Raw genomic sequence first — 21,166 nt, forward strand, 5'->3', positions numbered from 1 at the left:
AAGGGTGATTGATGTGAGTTTTACTTTAAGGACATATTCAGTCAGAAAAAAGCCCCGATCACTGTAGTTCGGTCTGAATGTATATATACAACACCGCTTGTGTTAGAGTCCTCCCTGCTGGTTGTGTAGTGGTATGACAATCACTGCACAAAAATAAAGTATCTCTCGTGCGCTTTACTCTCTCTAAAAAGTAACCCGTATGTTAAATGAACATGCGAGCCTATACAGGTCCTGTACACAATATAGGATTTATTTGAGTTAAAAATACAATTAGCTGTCGAATATATTTGCATTCGATATTTTGAATTAAACAGACAGTTTAATGTGCCAGACATGGCTTGTCCATCAAATATGTGAATGGATGAATGAGTGACTAAGAAGCCTTAAGGGGTTTTTATGACTGTCTCACAAGATGAGTGAGCAGTCCGAATTTTGAGGAGGGATATGAGGAGGTGAACGCATCGCCTGTGTTTTCATCTGAAGATTGGGACCAATTTATAAGCAATTTGTTCTTAGTGGACGATTGTCAAGATCGTGCCTTTGCATTTTGAAAATGTAGTTGTGTCTTTATGAAGGATTAAGCTATTTGGTTGTTTGGCCGGCCTCTTATATTTGTATTGTCACCTAACGTGATAATTATAAGATAATAATCGAATTAATTTGTTGGTTTATTGCCGAGGTTGAACGTTATATCCAGTCAACTTCATTGGCTGGGCTGAATATTATGAAACAGAGGCCTGCATTTACGTACCTTCACGCAAAGGAGTACTGTGTGAAACATGGGTGCGCTGCATTATGTGAATGATAACAATTGTGCAGCTCCAGCTTTATAAAGGGTCATCTATGAATGATGTCATTGGTAGTACATGCACAGTTTATAAAGGGTCATCTATGGATGATGACATTGGTGGCACATGCACGGTTTATATAGGGTCATCTATGGATGATGTCATTGGAGGCACATGCACGGTTTACATAGGGTCATCAATGGATGATGTCATTGATGGCACAAGCACGGTGTTCACCCTTTACGCTATGATCCATAGCTGTGCCAGTTGTCTCTTTCATAGGATTAGCTCTGTAGTACTACCTCAGTACAAATTCTGGTGTGCAAGAAGATGCACACCAAGGAGATGTATTATTTCGTATAGACCACACACATTACGCTTAGGTGCAATACACTATATTTTGCATGTCACCGTGTTTGCACCTAGTTTTATGTAGATCCTGGTCAGTTTTTTTTAGTGGCGGCCGGCACAGGTAAACCTGGTGAGGTGGGGCAGTAGGATGGGGCGGTGGGGATGCGGGGTGTGGGGCCGGGTGGGACACAGCAGGGGGGAAGTCGACAGACGACGGAATAGGCATCATTTAATTATTTAGCATACCTATTCTGTCATCTGTCGACTTCCCCCTCCACCCACCACTTCCCGCCCCTGCCCCACCTCACCGTGCTTACCTGTGTCCACTGCATCTGTTTATTTTATTTGATCTGGCTTTACATCAAATCAAACTGATGTTCTGCTGGGTTGCCCCTGACACACCCGTTTCCATATAATAAAAGAAGTTAAAACTTCATGGTGCAAACACATTTTTTTATGCTGCTCGAAGTTCAACATTAAATATGATCAAGAGACACTGATGGATACCATGTTGAATGAATACTTTGATATTGTGTATAGACATTCAGGACATTATCCACAAAACGTAATCTTAAAGTAAAGGTCTGAAAAACTGTATAAGTCTGTGGCATTTAGGTTGTTGGGAGACCCACAAGATGTTCTCCAGTTCAGATTTGGAGTAAGACAGACAGCACACATGGGCCAACAACTAGTGCTGCAGCACACTATAGATATCAATAGTGGTAGGAAAATTACCCATAGGAATTCATGTCAAATTAATTAAATGAGTTTGGCACACACACATTCACTGAAAAATGTGTCCTCATCATGTACTGCTTATGACCTCACAAATAACATCACTCATGACCTGATTAATGACATCATTGTTTACATCACTGGTGACATCTCACACGACATAATTGATGACATCACAAACTACAGTTGATTCCACATGCTGGTACCATAGTACCAGCAACCTGAAATATTGGTTTTATTAAAACAAATGTTGCCTAATCTGGGGTACCTTTGGGATCCCCCACAACACATGGCCTTAAAAGTAATGGTGTGTCCTCCCTGCTCCCTTATGTGGCCTTTCTTTTTTTTCAGGACTCAAGGACCAAGTGCCAGAGACTTTTAACAACTGCCACATCACATTCTCCACGTTGTACCAAGCCAATCAGGATCTACCCATTCACTTTAAATGGTCCATTCAGAGGTTATCTTCACACCACCTGTTCAAATGTCTCCAAAACTTTACCAGGGATAACTCTTTCACGCCCACCTCAAGAAATTTACAAGAAAAGGCATGCTTTCTTAATAAGGTTCTAACTTCTTGCCAAGTTTGGTGTACTTCTATTCAGCCATTCTTTCTCTTTCAGAAAGCAAACCTCTCTTTGGGGATTAACACAGGAAATCACACTTTTGCCCCGCCCACTTTTGTCTTGGCTCCCACTTCACGGATTGGTATAAATTTATACATGAAGTAGACAAAGTAAATGAATTGTTGGGAATGTTTTGCCCACATTCATCAATTACTATGAATAACTTTACAATCATAAATTCTCTTATTTTCCAACACATTTTTTATTGGTTTTCGACACAGAGAGCAAGACTAGACAGGGCTTCTGATCTCCCCTCACCCCCAGTCTGCATCCACACATTTGACCCCACCGCCAGCAAACCAACATATAATAACCCCAACATTCCCACCTTCCCTAACACAGCCAGACTGGCTTTATTGGATCGTATTTCAATATGGGAAGTCCTGGTGTGGGCCGACCATCCTAGCAGAAAGCCCCCATAAATATCTATGCAAAGTAGCCCTTGGCCCACTCCAATGTCCTCTAGCTTGCCTATTCCCCTCAAGCCTCTTCCCTCTCCTGCATGACTACTCTCCCCAGGGAGCTCTCCAGTGGCTGTGGGTCTGGGTCTTTCATGCAATCAACCAAGTTTAACCATGCTTATGCCACATCAAGGTATCCACAACCACGTTTTGCCACTCTGAACAGCACTCCATTCTCAAAGCCTGCCAGTTTGACCATTTCACTATGCCAAGTTTCTACTCTGGGTCCCCCAGCGGCCTTCATATTTCAATGGGATCTCCCATTTTGGCAGGACCTTTGCCAAGTCAATGAACCTATTTGTAACCTTACACTTGGCCGTGCTTGGAAACCAACCCAATAACCATGGACCTGAGGAGCAGGGAACACTACAGTTGGTAGCCCAAGCACACCCAGAGTATGTGACCCCTAGCAGTGCAGTAGAACCTGTTTCACTCAGACGGGAATAAGATATGCTCTGAGAAGGATGTAGAAGTTAATATACTTAAACCGGGCATTCCTGGACACTTTTAGAACTTTTTCCAGAATTTTTTAACAGTCTGCCTCAGCGATCAGGACCTCAAATCCTCCTCTCAGTTCTCCCTGAGGCCAGTCAGAGGTGCAATCATATCTGCCCTGATCCACTGATAAAAACATGTGACCACCTTATGGGTGCCTGAGGATGTGCAAATCAGATGACAGCCTTGATGTGTTGGGGGATCAACCTCCCCAGTCCCCCAGTGAGTCTTAATCGCTGCCACTAAAGCGCTATGAAGCAAAAATTGGCTTCCTAGAAGTTCAAATTCCCTCTGCAATACCAGAAATAAGATCATCAACCCTGTTCGAAACAAATCCCCCACCCAAGCAACCCCTAAGGCTGCCAACTCACTCAACCCTCGCCAATTACAACTGTAAGGCAGCACTACCAGCCGTGTCAATGGTATATCCGGGGAATTTGGAAGCCTCATATGAGTTTTCTGCAAGCAGTGCAGCCAGCACTGCTTCATAACTTAAAGCTCAGAGTGGGGTCAGTGGAGCAGCCAACGGGGGGTCAGAAGCACTAGAAACAAGTGCTGGGGTATGGGAATAAATGGGCCTATCTCCCTACCTGATGTATGACAGCCATCTACCCACTGGGTGAACCACTGCATCTGCCCTGCTAAATGTTAAGCTGCAAAATCCGGGGCCACCTGCACCCCCACTGTGATTGGACTGGACACAGCAGGTTAGCTAGTGCCACTCTACAGTGGCCTTTACCTCATAGGAAAGCAATTATAAGTGACCCAAGCTCCTGAAAGATGCTAGGTGGCACCAGTAATGGCAACACCGTGAAAAAATAGAGCAGTCGCGGAAGCACCATCCTCTTGGCAATGTTTATACGGCCAGCTACTGAAATCAGTAATGACTTCCAAAAATCCACATTAGCCTTAAGGGCCTGGATAGTCGCACCCACATAACCATCCAGGAGATCCAGTGTATAATGGTATATTTTAACCTTCAGGTATCTCAAGCATGTAGGTTCCCACAGCAATCCCATCGGGCCTGGGTCAGCGTTTGCTCCTTACTCATTGGAAACAAACTAGACTTCTGCCAGTTAATAGCGAGGCTTGATCCTGCCACAAAGGGATCCAGTAGTTCAACAGGCTCCACAATCTCCATTGCCACGTCATGTAAAAATAGGAAAATATCATCAGCCTATAAGGCAATGTGATGCAGTGAACCCCGGACCTCCAAGTCCCTATAATGAACCCTGGATCTCACGCTACAGGCCAAAGGCTCGACCACATGTGCAAAGAGCAATGGGTACAATTGCACCCCAGTCGGGCACCCCGCCCACCTCTGGCCGTGGAGCTGGAGTACAGAAGCCTAGTCCAGTTCACAAATTCGCGGCCCAACCTAAACTTCTCAAACACTCTATCAAGAAACGGCCGCTCCAGACTATCAAAGGCTTTCTTGATGTCAACCGCAATGGCCACCACCTTCCGTTCATCCCATGTTTCATCCCTCATCAATGTCACAAGCCGTCGGATATTAATAGTCATTTTACACCACAGAATTAATCCACCCTGATCCTCGTGTACCAGCTGATTCATGTAAGGCAATAATTGTGTATCAAGGACACGTTTCAGAATCTTATAATCAACATGAAGCATAGATAAAGGTCTATAGGCCCTCATATCCTGGGGTTCAATAACAGAATCACCAGCGCCTCCCATGGAGATGTCGGTAGGTGCTGAGAGTGCATGTTTCCTTATAAATCTCCACGAGTTTGGGCGTAAGGACCTTAACATATGCAGCATAAAACTCAACTGTGCCCCTATCCATCTCGTCACCTTTCCGCAAGCCATATTCTTCACCACAGCCCTGATCTCCATCAATAAAATGTCCTCTCCCAAAGCTGTATCCTCCTCCCGAGTGAGCGTCAGGAGGATGGGAGGTTCCAAACAAAGCATCAATCTCATGTCCTGATTGACCAGGAGCCCTCGCATGTAGAGTCATGTAGTAATCATTAAAACTATGGTTTATGTCATTCTGCTGATAGAGCCTCTCCCCTTGCATCAACTCTACCTCCTTAATCACTGAACCTTTCTAACATAACATAACAGAACATAACAGGTGTATTTGTAAAGCTCATGATTACCCGTAGGTGTCCTGCCGCTGAATAACAGATGTTTATTGTTACCCAACTCAGTGGTACTCATTGCATCAACTCTACCTCCATAATCACTGAGCCTTTCTGGGTATGGTCAGCCAGCGACACCAGTAGGTGTCCCAACTTTTCCCTCTCATCATGTGCCTGAAGCATATACTCCTACTATTTGAAATATCTGAGCTACTCTGCATGGTGTGCTAGAGTTTCTCTGCTTGCCAGTAGCTCCTGTTGTAAAACAGCATTCCCTGGCCTCCTTCTTCTCGCAATCCCACCTCCTAAGCGTCAACCTCTCGCAGCAACGTGTGCTGCACCCCTTCCACCTCTGCGATACATCTTCCTCCGATTACCACCTTAAAAGCATCCAATTCATGCTGTGGCATCTATACTGTGGTCTGGTTAACCTCAAACTACTACCTTCCCTATCGAATTTAAGACTAACAGGTTGTCTAGCCCCTCAAGCTTTAATTGCCATGCAAGAATGCAGAGCCATGACAACTCCCAGCTCAAGCTTTGCTAAAACGGATTGTGATCTCAGAGCATTCCAGACAGATATTCAACATTCTGCACTTGTGCATGTACCCCGGGAGAACAAAGGAACAAACATGTTGAGGTGGACATTCAACTCATCTAGTCTCGAAAAGAAGGGGTAGTCTATAGTCGACGAATGGTGTGTGCCACACGGAATCAACCAACCGCCACTGAAGCTTCCAGCCTGCAAATGTTTGAGATAGCCCAATAACCAGAAAGTCCAGCAGGGGTGGATGTGATCTATCCAATGTGGGATCCACTACACTGTTAAAGTCACCCCTCAGAAGGACAGTATGCACTAGGTAGGGTGCCGGAACCTGGGTCAACTCATCCAGCAAGCCCACCTGCCCACCTGGTCCACATTCGGGGCATAAATACTGACCAAGGTAAGGTCCCGCCCAACCAATCTCCCTGTAACCACTACATACCTCCATGCCAGGTCGGCCAGTTCCCCAGTCTTCTGGAAGGAAACCCCAGGGCGTACCCAGGCAAATGCCAAGAACGTGGTATAGTATGTTTGGCTGCGCCAGTGCTTGTGGCGTGACAGTAAAATGCGCTTTCCTGCAGGAGGGCAATATCAACCCCTCAACTCTAAGGATAGGAATACACTTTATAATGTTTAGACATATTGTTAAGCCCCCGGACATTCCAGGACATATACTTACACTTCAAAGAGGCATCCCTAGAAAATCAGACACCAGAGTGCACAGCAGATTGCATAATATCTAGGAGGCGGAAGCTCCCTCATCCCCAGTGACCTACATCCAGGACCAGAACTAAGATGAAGACCAGCAAAGGGCTTGACTCAAACTACAACCCCAAATCCAACTCCTCATCCCCAGGACAAGAAGCAGCATCCCCCATCCAAACGAGCAATGCAACACGAAACATACGTGCGATCAACACACTTGAAACACCTGTGGGATCGTACACCATCATTGACGAGACATGGTCTCACACCATTTCCTCCAGTCAAACTCGGTAGACCCTATGTAGGTCTGAGGGGTCTAGTTCATATACAAAGTGGGAAAGCCACATCATCTGCAGCAGACCCCCTTTCAGTAATACCCAATGTAACAGGGACCATCACAATTCAAGGAAGATCATGAGCAGTCCAGGGCGTCATCTGTGGCAGAACAGCATCCAATCCCACGGTGGAGGCTGATGCCCCATCATGCCCCGTCTGTGTTCCTGGCTTCTTTCTTACACCAGAAGCGACAATAAAATCTGTCCAAAAGTCCTGTTTTTAACTCTGAAGCCTGCTCTCATAAGATTTTCACATACTTTTGAGCTTCTGCAAGAAATACTCAAGGGTCGTGAGCAAAAAAGCTTTGCAACTTCCAGTCCTAATTATAAGCTTCCTCTAATGTTAAGGCATGTAAGTGTACATTCACTAATTACGCAATTATTTTCACTAAAACTGTGTCTGAAATACGAGCATTTCTTGTGCACACAAAACACATTTACAGTGAAACGTGCCAACACGAGACCGATTACCTGGAAACAGGGTAGAAGAAACATCTTCGCCGTCTGAAAGCAGTGGTAGCATTCGACTTTTATCTGCAAAATGGAAGAGTTAGAAGAAATTGTTACTGAGAAATCAAACGCTACAGGGCATCCAACCAATCACATCCACTGTGTTTATTTTCATGTATAATAACTTGTGGTAAAAAGGGACTGTCATACTTACTGCAAGTATGTGGGAAAGAGGCAAGAGTGGTGCCTACCGAGCTACAGTATTTTTTACCTTTCAGCCTTACTGACTTGCTTGCCAACGACTTCAATCCTTTGTTAGCTCAATTTTGGACCTGCCTTTGTAAGAGTGTAGATTTCAATCCGCCTCTGCAAACTGGCAGCAGCACAATTTCCACCACCCAGGAGTTCCTGGTTTCCACAAAGCAATAAGGCGACAACTCAGTTGCCAAAAAGGGGGCTCCTCTCTCTCAACCTCTCTATAATCACATTGCAATCTTGATTAAAGATGGAGGTAAGACAAACGACAACCAACCCCTTGCGCTTAATATGACTGCACAAATGTAATTATTCAGAGAAGGGGGTGGTGATGGACAGAGCATCAGAGTTAAACAGAACACTCATACCCAGTCAAAAGATCAGGGCTTGATCCATCACGGTTTTTTAGCTCACTGCACCATCCCAGCTCAGAACCTGGCTATACGCAAATTAGTCTGACCCTGGCCCAGTGCATCATGGGAACAGGGCAGACCAAACTACCAAGCCAATTCTTTACTGGAAAGGAAACAAGCTTCCGGGGACCAGTTTCTGGCATTACAGCCGTCTTCGGCCCGGCTTGCTTGAATCCTGATGGTGCAGTGAGCAAGGGACTCACATCTGAGCATACCCTGCCACTCCTATAGTGGCCAAAACGATTCAGAGAAGGGGGTGGTGATGGACAGAGCATCTGAGTTAAACAGAACACTCATACCCAGTCAAAAGATCAGGGCTTGATCCATCACCGTTTTTTAGCTCACTGCACCATCCCAGCTCAGAACCTGGCTATATGCAAATTAGTCTGACCTTGGCCCAGTGCATCATGGGAACAGGGCAGACCAAACTACCAAGCCAATTCTTTACTGGAAAGGAAACAAGCTTCCGGGGACCGGTTTCTGGCATTACAGCCGTCCACCCCCTTTTCTGAATCGTTTTGGCCACTATAGGAGTGGAAGGGTATGCCCACCCCCTTTTCTGAATCGTTTTGGCCACTATAGGAGTGGAAGGGTATGCTCAGACATGAGTCCCTTGCTCACTGCACCATCAGGATTCAAGCAAGCCGGGCCGAAGACGGCTGCAATGCCAGAAACCGGTCCCCGGAAGCTTGTTTCCTTTCCAGTAAAGAATTGGCTTGGTAGTTTGGTCTGCCCTGTTCCCATGATGCACTGGGCCAGGGACTGACTTATTTGCATGTAGCCAGGTTCTGAACTGGGATGGTGCAGTGAGCTAAAAAACGGTGATGGATCAAGCCCTGATCTTTTGACTGGGTAGGAGTGTTCTGCTTAATTCAGATACTCTGTCCATCACCACCCCCTTTTCTGAATCAAATGTAATTATGGCTGCATCCCACTCCTTGCTGAAGCTCAGCTGACTAAGCCAGCATATCTTTTTACAGAATAATGCATTTATGTTTTACAGATGTTAGTAAAGTGCCCATGTGCTGGGCTAACAAAGAGCATGAGCAGAGGCCTACTGGATACTTGATTACAACTTTAACCAAGTTATACCTTGCAAATTTGTAGCGTATAATAGTAGCATGCCAGGTACCCAAGTATTTATGTCTGTTCAGCAACATTCTTCTAAGATCAAGTGCAGCTATGTAAGACCTGCTACCTGTGCAACACAAATGTTAGGTTTTCTGTAAAGAAGATTTATGAAACTATAACAATCAGCCTGGTAGCTCTTTTCAGGTAATCTAAAGGAGAGCAGCATTTGGCCTGACAGAACAGTGGTAATATCTTTCAACAAGGAGAGAGCTCTGTAGTCGGGGCGAAAAATCGTGGGTGACTGTGCAGGAAATGGGTGTTTGCTACAGCCAGCCTCTATTAATATATGCCTTTAAAAACATTGTCTGGTTTTAATTTCTCAATTCAAATATTGTAGGTGAAGCTGATATAGAAAGTGAAGAAGAAGATGATGACGATGAAGATGACTGTAAAAAATCATTCATGGATGAGGTAAGAGACTTCAATTTCATTCAGTAGTTATGTTATTCTTTGAAGTGGTAATGGTGTATGTGTCACGGGTGTGAGAAAATGAAGGGGCAGATTTACAAGGACTGGCGCATCCCTGCATATCAGCAGGGATGCGCCAGGTAAGATGCGTCACGCAAGTTTACCCTTGCGCCACCACAGATGCGCCGCATTTACAATGCGGCGCATCGTGGTGCAAGGATAAACAGATGTGTGACGCATCTGATGGCGTAAGGGCGACGCATTGCTAGAGTCGTGTCGCAAGTGCAACGCAACTCCAGAATTGCTCAGGGGCTGCCCATACCTAACATACTGCGTCACACCTTACGCCTGCCTCAAGCAGGCGCAGGGTTTTGATACAGCGGCGGCGGAAAAGTGACTCAGTGAAATCTTGTAAATTTCACTGCGTCACATTTCCGAGGCTTTTTCTGATGGAACGCCCACCCTGCATACATTAAACCTGACGCTGGTTTAATGTGGCGCAGGGTTTTACAACTTGACGCAACCCCCTAGATATGTCACGTTGTAAATAAGGCACGACATGGCGCATGGTTTACGCCGCCGCTGCGTCACAGAAGTGGCGCAACGGCGGCGTAAATGTGTCGCAAGGGGCTTGTAAATCTGCCCCACAATTTTTTTTCTGCACCTTTATTAAGATACGTTTTACACTTTTCAATTTATAAACTTCGCATCATTTGAAAAGCAAAGCAAACAAAATTGAGATAGAAACACTTGTAGCAATAGAATGTCAAATTGCCTAAAGTGTTGAAGGTCGAAATGTTGCCATCCTCTAACATATACGTGAGTCCCGTGAGAGTTTGTCAAATTCTCGCTGATGGAAAAGGTTGGGTGATTCTCTGTGTACCATACAAATGGTTTCTGTTGTCTATTTGGTATTTTTTCTGTCTGCAGTTTTTGGCAATGATGAGATGAACTAACTAGTATTAGATCATCAAATCTGACTCCCTTTTCTGTAAAGTACTAAAATATGTTTGCCTTCAGTAGTGGCAAGAGATTCAGAAGAGTTTCAAAGCTGCACGAAATTCCTGGTGGCATTTGTAGTTAAAGTCATTTATTGGCATGATTTGCATAGCGAGGCTCTGTTATGAGTGTCTTCTTGAATGCTGTGCTGTGTGCGCATTATTTTATCAAGGGTTCTTAATAATAATGCTTTGATCGAAAATATGTACAAACAAAAACAGCGACTAAATGTTGTTTTACAGTATTCTTTTCTTCAGTATCCTTCTACCATCTAGTGTTCATGTGTAGTATCGCACCTTCATAATGTTTCAAAGTTAGGGGTTCTCCGACCTCTCCTTTGATCAGAGCTATTTATGTTCAATGGATGTCATCCTAATCTACTAACAAATATTATGGTGTTGTAATAGTGTCCACAACAAATACAGATTAAATAATAGCCACCCTCTGCAAGATTACCGGCAATCAAAAAAGCTTTAATTTGGAATGCTTCTGCGTGAGTAATGCAAGTCTTAGCTGCTATGCCTGTGGCATCAAGGTAATACAATTAGTAAAAGTCTACCCAAAGCTGAATGATTCATCTTTAAAATATCAGCTTTAAATATATTTTGGAAACTAAACAATTCTCGCCAAACATCGGCTCATTAGTTTTAAAAACAGAATACACACATTATAGTCTTGAAAACTCTTTTCATATACGTACCTAATTCAACCAAGCATAAGCTTTAGCTTTTGGAGGATGGGCAACACAGAGGGTAACTAAGTAAAGGTAGCTGGAGAGCTACAATAGGTAACCAACTACTCATTAGTGAAGCCTGTCCTGAGAATTTTAGGTAGAAAAATAGAGTTCTGAACTAACATCTGATTCGAATTGCTATGTATTACTCAAGCAAAATGCATGAAGGAGAGCTTATCATCATAGTATGATGCTGAAAGATTCTTGCTTTAATTCAGTTCTGGGTGTGAAAAGTGACAAACCATCAGCCAGTAATGTCCATCGCTGATATGAAATCCTAAAGGCTGGTGTGGTTTAATGTATTTTTGCTCAAAGGTAGGGATGTGCCAAGACTGAGGCAATAGTTAGAAACATTGATTGCCTTGATGGAGCTATTTATAATGACCCATTAGTATCCTGCTACCCTTATGGGCTAGTTTAATGCTGGAAGATCACTGCCAGGGCCATCACTAGCTGTAGGTGATGTATGTTGTAGCCTATGGCACCTCCTGCTGATGGACACCACCTCGGCATGCTTCAGGTGTTTGCATGGGTAACAGGAACTGTAGTGCACCACTTGCCCATGGGTCTGCGGTCTTGACTCAAGGCATCTCATGAGTAAATTAAAAGGGACAGAGCTGGGCTTGACCTGGCCCTAGCCAGTATTACCATTGAATTGTTATGTGCTAGTGCAAATCCTCTTTGTGGTATGAAGTAACTGACTATGAAGTTCTATATGACAAATCTGTGTCTACTCTTCCACCTGAAAAGCAGTCTAGGACTGCACAGTTCTGCATAACTTTGAAAACAGCCAAGGGCCAGATGCACACCAGCAACCACAAATGAGTTTGTGACTGTCAACAAGAGAGTGCAATAAATAACACTAAAGGTTTGTCAGACATGTGAACAGTTCTGACCCAGATTTGTAGATCTGTTACCACCAGTGATGAATGGCTGATGTAGGTGATAAGGCCTAGTCCTTATTACATTTCTGCAGAAAAATAGAAAATAAAACATTCACAAAAAGACAACAATACTCGCAGAAGCATTCCATAACTGAAGCTTCCAATTTTACACTGAAGCAAAGAAAGAAGGAAGGAAAGGAAAAAGGAAGAAAGGGAAAAGGAAAGAAAGAAAAATGAATGGAAAGAAAAAAGAAGGAAAACAAAGAAAAAGAAGAAATAAAGATGAAGGGAATGAAAGAAGGTAGGAAAGAAAGAAAGAAAGAAAGGGAGGAAGAAGGAAAGAGGGAAGAAGGAAAGATTAAAAAGAAAGTAAAGAAGGAAAAAAGGAAAAAAGAAGGCAAAAAGAGGGTAAGGAGAAAAGAAATAACGAAAGAAAGAAAAGAAAGACGGAAAGAAGGAAACGAAAAGGAAGGGAAGAAAGAAAGAAAGATAAAAGGAAAGGAAGAAAGAAAGAAAAAGAAGGTAAGAAGGAAAGAAAGAAGAGAGGAAATAAAGAAAGAAGACAGGAAAGAGGGAAGGCTGGAAACAAATCAAAACCGAAAAATGAATAAAAAAGAGAGGGTAAGAGAAAAAAGACAAGAAAAAAGGAACATAGGTAAGAAAGAATGGTAGAAAGAAAGACAGGGCTGCAGAGATAGATCAAGCACACACATTAGCTTATATTCAGAGTTAATGTGAGTTGATGTGAAGTAGCAACAGCCAGATAAATAAAGAAGGCTACTCCAAAGAAACTTACAACAGCATTATATTCAGATGGGATCTGATGAAGCTGGGGTGTTCCCTGTGGTCACATCAAAATTGTCCTGCGACTTTAGGCTCTAAACACAAAGACAGACAAACCTAAAGTAATTGGGAACTAAAAACAAAAAACACTATCACATGAGGGAACTACATTGTGTGCAGATGTGCTCCTTGTTCAAGAGCAAAGTGAAGTTATTCCAAGTGAAGTTAATGAGTGGCTTAAGTAGGCTGACGTATTGCTCCACGCTGTATTCTGTAAAGGGGGGAAGCAAAATGTGACAGCAGACTACTGGATGAAGAGAGGTGGCTAAAAGCCCTTTTAAGTCTATTTTACATATGTAGTAAAAATGAAATGGCCTTGGCTAATGCCAGACCTAAAACGGAAGAGTGCAGAGTAAACTGAAGTATCACTTCACATTTACTAGGAAATGGCTGATAATGGCACTTTCTGATCAACAAACGAGACATTAAACTATCCTCAGCAACTGATTCTTTCAGAACATAACTTTGGGTGCTTCTTTAAAATCGGAAAACATTCTTTTGATGTGTTCTTTCTCATGTTAAAACTTTTTTATTTTTGGAAATGTAAACAACATTTCTGGCATACACAGTGATCAAACAGTGCTAAACACTAACAACAAATATAACCTTTTTCTGTAAGTCTTCTCCCTCTATCTCCCTCCCCCTTTTTCTTGCACCCAGTACACCATTAACAATGAATGCAAATTTATCAATCACTCCTTATAGGCTTATTTGTTTCTCTGGTGCATTACATCAAAGACGAGGAAGGATAATAATAGTAATTCAGAAACAGATTAAATTATGAAGAGGAATATAGGTAGGATCTTACGTTAAAATTAAACTCAGACAGCTACGTTTTTGGTTCAGCTATTCCCATCTCTCATCGCCCCATCGTGCGTCCCAAGATTGACCCAGATATTATCCATTTTATCTCCTTAAGATATCATGCATCCTATTCTCCTTTACAAAGCCTCTCCAGATCCTTTCAAACTCTCATTTTATTTATCATTTGGTAAATATTTTTTTTAAGAAGCTATATGAAATGTTTCTTGCCCAGGTCCCTGACTTTGTGCAAATATTAGTTCTACACAGTTTCAGAGTATAAGGCTTAACAACTGACACCATCTCCTGTGTTGGTGCCTGATTTCTGGGAACATTGACGTGTCGTGTAACAACACCGCCTGGCTCACCAAAGAGCCTGTTATAAACATAGTATCCTTCATTACTTCCCATATCTCTTCATAACATTATTGTTACATTCCCAGACTATTTACCTTGTATTGCTGTCTGATTGGACGCATTTGGAGCATTCTTTCACAGAACATAGTCATGCAGCTCCTAACCTTTTTGACGTCCAGTGTCATCTGTGCAAAATGTTGTAGTACCCACATTTCAGCCAGACTCCTCCTTTGTGTTATCATGCTTCAAAAGAAGCTCAAATCAGTCCTCATCAGTGCTTCACATGGTGTCTGGTTGGCCTCTGACCTTTTAAAAGACTGGCTACACTATTTGAGAAACTAACGTCTGTCAAGATTAAATTAATCCGTGCGACCACACCTTCATGTGTCCCCCGCGTTCTCGAATATATCAAAATCCCAGAATCAGGGCGCCAGCTCGATAGGTTGGGTGTTCCAGTAGTTTATTGAGGCAAAGAGGTACCCATTGATAGTTTCAGAATCGAGCAATGTAAGCCCCCAATCAGTTAACATTTCTGCAAGCTTTTTCACTTTTTCTCCTGCGATCTCTGTGTTGAACGCCCTTGGGTTTGAATTCCGGCCATATTGATTCTGAACTTCTCATTAACATGGTCCCATTGCCCATAAAAGGGGTCCTACATGAATTCTGCTGTCTACTTGTAGATTATTGCGGGCTCGTTACCAAGCATAAGACATTGTGTTTATTATGGGGTAGAGTGATCTAAATCCAATAACTCTGCAAAAGGAACTTTTTCTATCTAACCCTTCGCAGAGTTCCAAGAGTCTCATGTAGCTGTAGCTGCAGTATCTGAAAACGATATCCAGTGTGTCTCTAGCTGCCGACATCTCAGACCTCCACACTCAGTGGCTGCATTCAGTTCATCCATTTTTTGTTGTGGCTTCTTCCTTTCTCAAATAAATAGCTTCAGCATTTTGTTCACTTGCCTGATCATCTTCATGGCGATCCTTAAAGGGAGCATTGCAATCATGTAATGGCGCCTCGGCTCCTCATACATTTTTGTCACGTGCACTTTAATTCATCTCGACAAGTCCAAGGCAGATCACTCAGTCAGGTCAGTTTTCATTTTGTCCACCAGGTGGTTCAGATTGCCTTCCATTTTGTTGTTGAGGCCTGTATTTAGCAGTATCCATAGATATTTCAGTCTGGCCTCCTGTCACCCACGGAAAGGGCTTAACCTAAAAGCAGTGACTGTGGTAGGCCTAGCCCATCGAAGGACCTTGCACTATCCCCAATTAGTTCAGTATCCTGAGAATTCAGAGAATCACGATATAAGCCTACCCAGGTTTGCTAATAATTTAGCAGTGCCTGACAGCATTACTAGGGCATCGGCCACATAATAAAGGGATATATGTTCATTGCTCATGTGCACCTTTAATGTCTACGGTCAGTTGAATGGCTATCAGCACAGGTTGAAGGGCTAGGACAAGGGGTGTTGGGGTTAGAGGCAACCCTGTCTAGTGCCACGTCCTTGCTTAAGGGGTAATGATTTTTAACTATTAGAAGTGACTATCGCCATACGGTTCATATAAAGCCATTTTACTTTTGTCTTGTATTCTTTCCTGATACCCATATGTGCCAGCACCCTGAATACATATTACCACTCTAACCAATCAAATGCTTTATTGGCCTCCAATGAGATCATTACGTTTTCCTCCATACCGTTATGTACCTGCCATAGTAACTTAGCCAACGGACTAAAATTGGCTCCCGAAGTGCAATGTGGGACCAATCCCACCTGGTGTATCAATAATGGTTGGACAGCCTTTAGCCCATTGGCCCCCACTTTGGGCAGTATTTTTTTACATTTTCATTAATTATGGAGATGGGTCTGTAATTTGTATTATGCAATGGCTCTTTGGCTGATTTAAGAATTAATTATATTTTGGCTTTTGGTCTTATCAGACTCTTGTGGTGGGTGGTTACCTCTTGTGTCTCAGGAACAGTTTATGCAAGAAAAGTACCAGTTTTAGTTTATTACCTTCGTAAAATTCAAATGGATTGGCATCAGGGGAGATAAAATTGCCTCTTTGATCTTCTGTGAAATCGCATTCTACCTTTAGCCCGAGCTCTGGGGGTAGTGCTGGAAAGCAATTCTTGGATATTAATGTTTCCTCTGCTGCTAAGGCGCTTTGGCATTCTGCAGAGTATACACCCTTATTGATTGTCTGGAAGGCTGAAAGTATTTTCAATAGGTGTGTATCTGTCGTCCCATGAGCATCTTTAATTTCTAGACTAGCTTGTTTGGCTTGTTGTGATCGTAGTTGGAGAGGCAATAAGTGACCCACCTTCTCCCCATTCTCTTACTGGCTCTGCATAAGGCAGAATAGGCCCCTTTTTGCTATAGCGGTGTACTGTCTATTTAGCTCATATTTAACTTTTAGTAAGTGACATAACAACTGTTCGGGTGGGTGGTCTTGTATTGTTATGTCAGGCTTTTGAATCTCTGCTCTAGAGTGAGCTGGGCTGAGTGTGCTTTCCATTTTTACTGTAAGGAATCTCGCATAATCCCACCCCTACAGACCGTAGTAGACGACCGACTGCTCGCTATCCTCAAGATATTTATGTATCATTGTTCTTCCTTTTTTCTTTATCCTCAGGAAGTTTATGACTTGACATGGTAAATCGCCACTGCGGTAGACGTGTTTTAATCCTTAGTCAATCCAGATCTGTGTTGCATCGTGATCTCCGTTACGGTTTAGTGTTCTATCCAAGTCTGCCACGTGACTCTGAAATGAAGCTGTGACTACAAATATTCTAGCATGGGTATCAATCTCATGTGTGCAAGAGATGGAGATGCAATCCTTTCTATTGGGTGTGCCAGACACCACGATTTAATTAGGGAGTGGTCCATTAGTAAATCGCCTAATACGTGTCTTAGCTTTGGAGTGTCATACTGGTGGCTGACTTCAGTTATCCAAGAACAGATCGAGCACCATATTTCAATTCCCCACTGATTAGTACTTTAATGCAGAATGGGAGAAATAGGATTCTGGTGATAACCTTAAAAAGCCGCTCTAATCCTCTAGTGGGGCATAGATAGAGCCCAAACCGCCACTTCTGGCTCAGGACTCACCTGTAGCTTTATCCACCGCTCAGGCAGCTCACCTTGTTTAGCAATCCTGCCGCCTGCCATGCGTGCCTCTCAGCCGAAGGTCCCTTGTAAAGCATAAAATAGAATTTCATCTCTTCATGGAGGACCATGACTTCTCCCATGCCTTTGTTACTGACACCTGGCCGATCCAGCTTCTGACCCAGATCTCATGAAAGCCATTCCCATGGGCTACGACAGCTACAGGCTCGGTAGACCACTCAAGTGAGGTGGCAGCCTAGCACTTATCTACAAATGTAGTCTAACTGTTCATTGCAATCCTTTACCACCTTCCTCCTGCGAAGCCTTCACCTTTAACATTAAGACATCATTTTCAATCTTTTAAAGGCACGCTCATTCACCGCCCCCCCGGCACACGAGCAACTCAAAATCTCAGTATGTTGTTCAAGGTCAACATACTTCACAAAGATTGCACAGTGCACGGTGATTTTAACATACACCTGGAAGCGCTTAATGATCTGGACACCTCAGCCCTTCTTCACGCAATGTCCACCCAAGAGCTCTCCCATTTGGTGGGTGTCTCCACTCATTTGGACGGCATCTTTACTAATAACTTCTTTTTAAATTTCTCACACTCTCTACCATTAGCATGGTTCAATCATAGTGCGATCTTTTTTCAGATCTCCACTAACTCTCTACTCTCCCTGCACTGTCTCAGCCTTCACGTGAGTCCTACTCGCACATAGCACAAAATTGATCCTCCTACTCTTGCCAGCTTTCAACTCAGCTCTCATACCACTCTTTGTGATGATCCTGACAAAGCTTTGGCTCAATACCACCAGTGGTTAGACCTGACAAACCTAGAAGGAACAAGCCCTTTGCCCCCTGGTTCTCAGAGGACCTGAGAATTTCTAAACAGACCTACAGAAGGCAAGAAAAAAGTTGGTGCTGTAACTACAACATCGATGAAATGTCTAAATACAAGTCATGCATAAGTACCTATTAACCAAAAAAGTTTAAAGCAAAGGCAACATATTTTACCCCAAAAATCGAACTTGCTAAGAATTCAACTACGGAACTTTTTCTGTTACTAGGCTTGCAAAGAACCTTGGAAAAAAAATCACAAACTCTAGCCAGTTTTTTTGCAATGAGCTTGCCAGATTCTTTTTTAACAAAGTCAAGGTGATCTATAACGACCTTTCCAGTACCCATAATACACTACAGAATGGCCCCCTTCTTCTTGCCTTCCTCAGATAACTTCTAGCTTCTTGACATTCACCTCATCACCCGTTGACACTGTTGTGAAATTGATTAAGTAAGCCAGATCTGTTTCCCCTAATGACCCTTGTCCTCCTAGGGTCTTCGCATCGATTGCTGATACCCTGTCCTTACTGATATTTTCCAATGCATATTTCAGCAAGGACATTTTCCAGATGGATGGAAGAAAGCTTCAGTCATCCGATCCAATTAACATCTGGCTGATATCATGTCTTCCTTTACTGGCCAAGATTGCTGAGAAAAAAATGAATTCTCAACATATTTAATCCATCCAATCCCATAACTTACTGGATACCACTCTGTTTTGGTTCTGTTTGGATCACAGTATGGAAACAGCCTTAATCAAGGCCAGCAAAGAGATGAGAACAGCCCTGGATGCTGGCGGCAAAGCTACTTTGATCTGTCTGTGGCATTCAACACCGTCCATCATAACAAACTGCAGTTCTGCCTTACAGAGATTGGTGTCACAAGCTCTGCCTGGGACCTACTCAGATCATTTCTACAATCCCTCTGGACAACTTTGTATCCTTGCTATTCTCCCTTCTTTGTGGGGTCCCACAGGGATCCTCACTCAGCCCACGTTTTTTAATATTTATATCACTCCGTTGGCAGAACTCATCAAGTCTTTTGGATTCACCCTTACATCCTAGGCTGATGAAACACAAATCATGATCTCGCTCTGTAGTGAGGGGCCTGATTTAAGCAACCCCTTCTGCAGTCAGCACTCGGATGTCTGAAAACTGCCTTGAGCATAATTCTAGCAAGACCTAGGTCCTGCTTTTCGGCGCTCAGCCCTCTTTCTGAAGTCCCGCATGGTGGCCCCACGAACTGGGCACTCATCCCTCATCAGTTAGCAATATCCGCAATCTGGGAGTCATGATGAATGACAAACTTTCCTTTACACACCAAGTCAACGCTGTCTCCTCCAAAGTCTATTATACTCTCAAACTGATCAAAAAGAACCTTCCTTTTCTCCCACCCCAACTCCAGGAATCAATTGTTCTATCTCTCGCAATAGCCAGACTTGATTTTTGTAATGTTCTTTACCTTAATGCATATAAGTTGGTCCTTAACAAGCTTCAAAAACTTCAGAACGCTGCTAAACATCTTCTTCTCAATATTCCAAAGTATCAGTCTGTGTCTAAACACCTGAAAAGGATTTACTGGCTGCCTATCAGACAGAGAGTTACATTCAAGGCTCTCTGTATCATCTTTAAAGCCCTGCCTGACCAAGGTCCTGCATTTCTGAAAAACAGCCTCAGCTGGTATACTCCCAATAGGGCGCAAAGATCGGCCTCAGCCAAACTTGTGGCTATCCTCAAATTCAAAGGCATGGCTTGGGGCGGGCGCAGCTTTCACTTTAGTGTTTTCACCACCTGGAACATTCTTCCACTCTCTATCAAATCCTCCACAAACGATTCGACTTTCAGGAAAACCCTCAAGAGCTGGTTATTCAATACAGCTTAACTGTTCACTCTTCGCTGCACTGTGTAGCCAGTGCCAAGATGCCCTCGGGTATTCATGTGCTAAACAAATACATTTAACAGAACATTTAACATAGGGTAGGCCCTGGACAGTCCAGAGGGTGGGGTGCAGTGTAATTAAAAAGTTGGACATGTACTCGTAAGTTTTACATATCCTGGTAGTGAAAAATTCTAAAATTCATTTTTCAGTACTGCAAGACCTTCCACTACCATAGGGTAACACTAAAGTTACCTTGTTACATTTAATAAGCTGTGACTTCCAAATGGGAACAGGTGCCCAGTTCATGTTTGGTGTCTTTGAGTTTGTAATGAAAATTCTTCTCTTACGATAAAGTCAGAGTTGACATTACAATTTTGAAAATGCCACTTTTGGAAAGTCATTTAGTGCCTGCTGCCTGGCTCTGGTTTACATAACTGGGTGTAGCTGACAGTTGGGCTTTATTACCCTCCTAGACAGCCACACACAATAGTGTGCTTAGATGTGCCTGAATGGGCTATCACTGATGCCTGAATGGGCTATTACTGGCATGATGGGATGGCGAAGGTGGGCACAGCCCCATCTGCATTTGAATAAGCTGTGTTGTGCCTCCACATAAAGGGCTGTATACCCCTTGTAGTTAGTCTGGAGACAGGGCAGGGTAGGAAAGAAACATGTGCACTTCAAATAGGAAACTTCTAGAAGCATCTCCCACTTCAAAGGAGGCACCAGGTATAAATAATGGATGTCAGACACCAACTCTTCAATTCACTTCTGGACCTGTGGAGACTCTGCCAGGAAAAAAGACTGTGGTGCTGCTGAAAGGACTGCCACTCTGGTGGAAGGCTGCCTTGCTAAACTGCCACCTTGCTGGACTGATTCCCTGCTGTTGTTTTGCTTCAGTCAGAGGGGTTTGGATC

At 43.4% G+C, this 21,166-nt stretch overlaps 1 protein-coding gene across 2 annotated transcripts in view; it reads left to right on the forward strand.

Moving 5' to 3' along the window:
- PLCB1 (phospholipase C beta 1) overlaps positions 1–21,166 on the forward strand; it is a 2,228,480-nt gene that overhangs the window by 1,517,191 nt on the left and 690,123 nt on the right. For both annotated transcript variants that reach the window (XM_078649524.1, XM_078649525.1), the window contains exon 15: positions 9,732–9,805. In XM_078649524.1, coding sequence (XP_078505650.1) covers positions 9,732–9,805 — 74 coding nt within the window. The remainder of the gene's footprint in view (positions 1–9,731; positions 9,806–21,166) is intronic.

Source organism: Lissotriton helveticus, chromosome 6 (assembly GCF_964261635.1).
Source record: "Lissotriton helveticus chromosome 6, aLisHel1.1, whole genome shotgun sequence".
NCBI lineage: Eukaryota > Metazoa > Chordata > Amphibia > Caudata > Salamandridae > Lissotriton > Lissotriton helveticus.